This window comes from Triticum aestivum, chromosome 2B (genome assembly GCF_018294505.1).
Source record: "Triticum aestivum cultivar Chinese Spring chromosome 2B, IWGSC CS RefSeq v2.1, whole genome shotgun sequence".
Lineage (NCBI taxonomy): Eukaryota > Viridiplantae > Streptophyta > Magnoliopsida > Poales > Poaceae > Triticum > Triticum aestivum.
In genome coordinates, this window is record NC_057798.1 from 58,244,078 (window position 1) to 58,249,395 (window position 5,318).

General features: G+C 45.0%; 1 protein-coding gene across 1 annotated transcript in view; it reads right to left on the reverse strand.

Annotated features, from left to right (window-relative positions):
- Nucleotides 1-2,102: 2,102 nt before the first annotated feature.
- Nucleotides 2,103-5,318, reverse strand: part of LOC123038954 (uncharacterized) — a 4,112-nt gene continuing 896 nt past the window's right edge. Inside the window, exons 2-7 of the mRNA XM_044462321.1 lie at nucleotides 5,209-5,310; nucleotides 3,846-4,860; nucleotides 3,524-3,749; nucleotides 3,273-3,311; nucleotides 2,395-2,494; nucleotides 2,103-2,264 (exon numbers count right to left, since the gene is read on the reverse strand). Of these exons, the coding sequence (XP_044318256.1) occupies nucleotides 2,103-2,264; nucleotides 2,395-2,494; nucleotides 3,273-3,311; nucleotides 3,524-3,749; nucleotides 3,846-4,860; nucleotides 5,209-5,310 (1,644 nt within the window). The remainder of the gene's footprint in view (nucleotides 2,265-2,394; nucleotides 2,495-3,272; nucleotides 3,312-3,523; nucleotides 3,750-3,845; nucleotides 4,861-5,208; nucleotides 5,311-5,318) is intronic.

Here is a 5,318-nt window from a genome sequence, read left to right on the forward strand (position 1 = left end):
TCTCTGCTCCCTTCCCCGGCTCGGCTCTCTCGGTGTGACGGCCGCCATCATCGTTTGGCCATACAAAGCGTGAAATGATCACAGGAATGCCGGAACATGAGAACGAGTAAAGAGAACAAAAAAAAGTGATAGATCCATTAAAAATTTAAAAGAACAAATGATGAAGTTTCAAAAATTGTTCCTGTATTTCTATATTCTGCTCCTTCTATTTGTCTTTTAATAACTTCTTACTGATGGTTGTATTTATACTATAATAAAGAAGATGAACATTTTATTACCGCTCCTTACATTTGTCTTGGTGCTACAATTGTGACCATGCTTTGTTTGAGTAACGTTTGTTGATAGATCTGACCCACCTGCTGTTATGCGATAAATTATTCAGGCTTGTTAACCAAGAAAAGTGGATGCTGCAGCCCCATCAGATCACTGCTGAGTACAATGCCGCAATCGCTGAGGCCGAGCGCGAGAAGCTGAAGGACACCTCCTTTGAGGATCTACTAAGGGGCGCACAGGTTTGCACAACCAAAACTCACTGCACTGTCATTCCAGTGATGTTCAGTTCTTGATCTGTTGTTTTGGGTTGCTCTCGCCATCCGGCCAAGGCCCGGTGTCTGCGAGTATGTGAGGGTAAATGTGAGGGAGCTTGGTGTTGAGGAGTTAAGTGTCCCTGGGTATTTGCAGCTCAAGGAAGAACTGGCGAGTGGAAGGTATATGTGATTTTGTGAAATTATATTAAGATTCAAGAGTCTACCTTAGTTTTACCATATAACGCTTCTTCTGTTCAAATTGCAGCACCGATAACAAATTTGTGCTTGAGCTGGACTTTGAGCCATTCAACGCGCCCATCGCTGTCGAAGTCCACTGGCAACGGTGTGCAGTATCTGAACAGGCACTTGTTATCGGAGCTGTTCCATGACAGGGAGAGCATGTACCCATTGCTTTACTTCCTTCGCGCGCACAACTACAAGGGGATGGTAGGTTACACTCTCCAGTGTCTCGCTTTGTAGATCGGATCACTCGACTATATCTTTGCTGAAGGTTCTCTAGAAAAACTATATCATTGTTGTTGAAAACTGACAGGCTTACATCATTTGTTAATGGCATGTCAATCTCTTATAGATATATCTAAAAGCAGCATATGAGCATAGTCAGCCTGTAAGAAAATATAGACACGATCTTACTTAATGTGTTGGGGATTTGCCCTGATGATATGTGCATTTGTTAAGTAAAAAATGTTTTAGAACAAATTCTTTAACTAAGTGCAAAAGCCTGATGATCCAATCTACAAAGTTTGAACTGAACTGTTACACCTGCTGTTTAATCACGATGAGCATGTAATATTTTCTTTCTTTCTTCAGACCATTATGTTGAACGACAGAATTCGCAGTCTCAGTACCCTGCGACTCCAAGGTGCACTCAGGAAGGCAGAGACACATCTGTCTGGCCTTCCAGCTGACACCCCATACTCGATATTTATCCTACAAGTTCAGCATCTGGGACTAGACTATTCCAATTTAGAGAAGTTAACACGATATTTCTATTGGACAGTCAGCAAACATAATTTTGTGCCCAGAAAGATATGATGGTATAACTTTGCTAAATAAAAGTTATAAGTCATGAATTGCGCTCTCTCTCTCAGTTATCAACCTGTAGCTTGCGGCTGTGTGAAATCACAATTCAAGTGCTTAGCATCACGTTAATGTTACAGGTATTCAAAAGATATTGCAGGTGGTCAGGAGATATGACATTTTTTTACTTCTACATATGCAATCTGGAAAAAAAAAGTTCCAGTTTTTTATTTAACAAGTAGTCTTACAGCCGTAGCCAACAGAGTATAAACTGGAAAAAGATCAAAAGATAAGAAAGAAAAACAAGGACATCACACAACGATCCACTTCTACATACGCATTGATAAGAAGGTAGCACTAGCACCTCATCTTGGCACATTGTCAAAGATTTTCCAGTTTTTATGTTTCATCCCTGGAATTGGATGACCACCACCAGCAAGCAACTATGCTTATTACACTGGCACAAAAACATGGGCTGAAAACAGATAGATCTTTGAAACCAACACCACCCTCCCCTGTAACCTTGAAGTTGAACTAGTCCTCTGGTTTCCACCAGCCAGGTGTTAAGCGATGAACGAAATAGTGGTGCCTCCGGAACTCGCCGTAGCTGCGAAGCCCGATGTTGCAGGGTTTCTCAGGGCGATTGAAAGTTTGTTCCAAGCTCAAGCTGTGCTCGTCCCGATAGTGATTATTGATCTGTTCAACCAAAGCTAGAAGTCAGAAAATAAAAATTAATATATGCACCAATCAATATTATGAAGAGGCTTACATCATTTATCTTCACTCGAGAGCAGTAAAGTCCCTCAAAACAGCATAGATGACATACGAAATTCTTCTTCGAACACTGTGCGAGTGCTTGGCAGTACTCCACATACAGGTTCACCTCATACTCTGGCACAAGCTCCTGTTGAACCATTTGTGAAGAACTAACCATTTAAAACATACTAGCAGAATAATCTAAAGGTAAAAGAGGAAGAGGTACTCTAGTTAAAGCTACAAGTCTTCCACGTATTTGTTATTCGAGATGGGCATATAATAATCTATTCTTCGAAAATTTGCAAAGACGTTGTTATCCTGATCAGGATTTCTAGTTCCTGTTTTATGTGGCCTTGAATCAGAACTGAATTGTTTGGCCTTATCTCTCAGTTCCACCCTTCACAAGAACCAATCGAATCCCCCTAGCTGCTTTTGCTGAGCTGAATGGCAATATTGGATTGGTTGGTAGTACCCTGATTTATGGATCACACTGCCAGCCTCTAACTGCTGGGGTTAATCATCATCATAATTAATGTTGGAAAATATTTCAGGTTGTTTATGTTTTATTTGTTTTCAGCAAGGTGTCGTCTAAGACAAGGTGTTGGATACTTCTATGTTGGCAACTCATAACTGAACAATATCAGAAAAAATGATGACATGTTAGCTATGATCTGAAGGGTGTCACAGAAACTGCATTTAGTTTCAATGGTAATACTGAACAACATGCACCAGATTTTAGTTTCAATGTTGAGATCAGTATTTCTGTTGAAACTAAAATCAACGCAGTTTTGGTTTAGTGAAACAATTGTTAGCTCTTTGGTCTTCCTTATTTGGTTGTAATAACACTGCTCGTAGAAAGAAACAGTCATTCTACTTTGTTTCAAAATGTATCATTGGTTGTCACACAAAATGAAATCTCAAAGGGACGAGTGTTATTGCACTGAACACACCTTGGCAAATGTCAATTCTGCCTGGAGACAGGAACGACTGTTTTGAAGGTTCAAAGTTGGTTGTAATTACTAAGGATAGAGATATTGCATCTGAGAAAGTTTAGGTGTTCACTGCCAAAGTTTTATTTTATGGCAAATTTTAGCAGGTCCGGCTAGTTCATACCACCGTTTAACTAACCAAGTAATAAGAACTCACGTATAAAGAAGGCATATGAGGGACTAGATTTTAAGGAAGCGGCGAGAGATGGCCTTACATGTATCGGAGGGATGGATGGGGCTGTAGGTGTTGTTCTGTTCTTTCGAAGCCAGTCCTCCCACACAGGTATTCTGCTCGAGTTGGGTGGCTTTTTCTTCTGTGAATACCTAAATGCATGGTGCACTGCAGGCTTTTTCTCTGTTTTCTTCTTCTTCCCCTTTCCGTTGACCGGACTTCCATTGTCAACTTCAGTAACGTCTTCTTCGCTTTTTAACAGATCTGAGGAAACAGAGGCAATCAATCGATAATTCAGTTCAATTCTGACCTAGTTAGCAAGAGCAGTACACTGTTTTAGAGAAGAGGAAAGGCAATTACCTGTTGGATGGCATTTTGCATTAGCTTCAATTCTTGTAAGCATCTCACGATGTTGGTCTTGGACAGTGGCAATCCTATGTTCAGAGCAGTCCCCTTTGGTGCAACCAACAGGCACATCATGTTCATGCGGGTCGTCAGGGTTATGGACAAGAAGTGCTCTCCGAAGAACGCTCGCTGCGTACTCATCTTGGTCAAGTGCAGAGTAGAGCTCAGCCAGGAACTTTGCAATGATGATAGAACCTTTGAAAGCAGCAGCTGCTTCATGGACCATCCGGATCAGCTCTCTTAACATTGCCTTAAACTGTGGTCCACCCACTGTTGTAGTGTGCTTTAGCTCCACATAACCTTCTAGCATGCGTGCTCGGGCACAGTAGCCATAAGTTGCAGCCAAGTTCTTTGCCTCCTCTCTTGCAGCAGCAAGATCACCAGCAACATCCTTACGCAAGATCTCCTCCACTTTAGTAGGCACAAACTGATCGCACACAAATCCCATTATCTCGTGTAGCTTATCTGAAGCTTCTGCTCTTGCTTTGGTAATGTTGTCCTTGGGCGACGAGTGGATGAGCTGGTAGCCCTTTTCGAGCCCTTCAAGCCTGTGGCTGGCGTGCTTGGTTCGCCGTTTGTTCCCGTGTTGGGTGCGGGTGCGCCGACGAATATCATACCAGATGTTATGCCTGGCTGGGCCGTCCGGGTCAATCATGGTACTGGCATGCACGAACTCAGACTGGATGTCAGCAATCCGGTCAGTGAACCCATTGGCATGAAGAAACACAACGGACGCAACATCTGTGTCGAAGGGGAGCTTAATCTCATGAAGGACTTCCTTCTCAAGCTCACCGAGCTTTGCAAGGCACATCAGCTCGTTCCCTCGGAAGACAGGAGTCACGATGCAGCGTGGCGCAAACCGCTTGGCTTCGGTGAAGTAGGCCAGGGCCAGAACTGAATGATCGCGCGACTGGCGCAGCACATCCTCATCATCAGTCTTGGACCCCGTCTCGAACAGCTCTGAACTCGTCTGGCTATGAAGATCACCTGCCAAATTGAGCGCCACCGTGGACCGCGGGTGGGCGGCGACGAGCGCCTCGGCGAGTGGCAGCGCCTCGGTCATGCCCCCGTTGCCGTACAGGAGCTTGGCGATCTCTCGGCACTCATTTCTGATGGCGGTCGCCTCGCCCTCTTGGCGGATCTTGGCCCGCTGCTTCCTCGTGGTGCCCTTTGTCGCCGATGGCTCGGCGAGCGCGTCAGCCTTGGTGAGCTGCGCCTCGTCGTGCTCATGCACCAGTGTCTTCGCGGCGCCCGCTTGGCTGTTGAGGACGATCTGGGTCACAGACGACGAAGCCTGCGCGTGCGCCTCGGCGAGCACCTCGTCGTGCTCATGCACCAGTGTCTTCGCGGCGCCCGCTTGGCTGTTGAGGACGATCTGGGTCGCAGACGACGAAGCCTGCGCGTGCGCCTCGGCGAGCACCTCGTCGT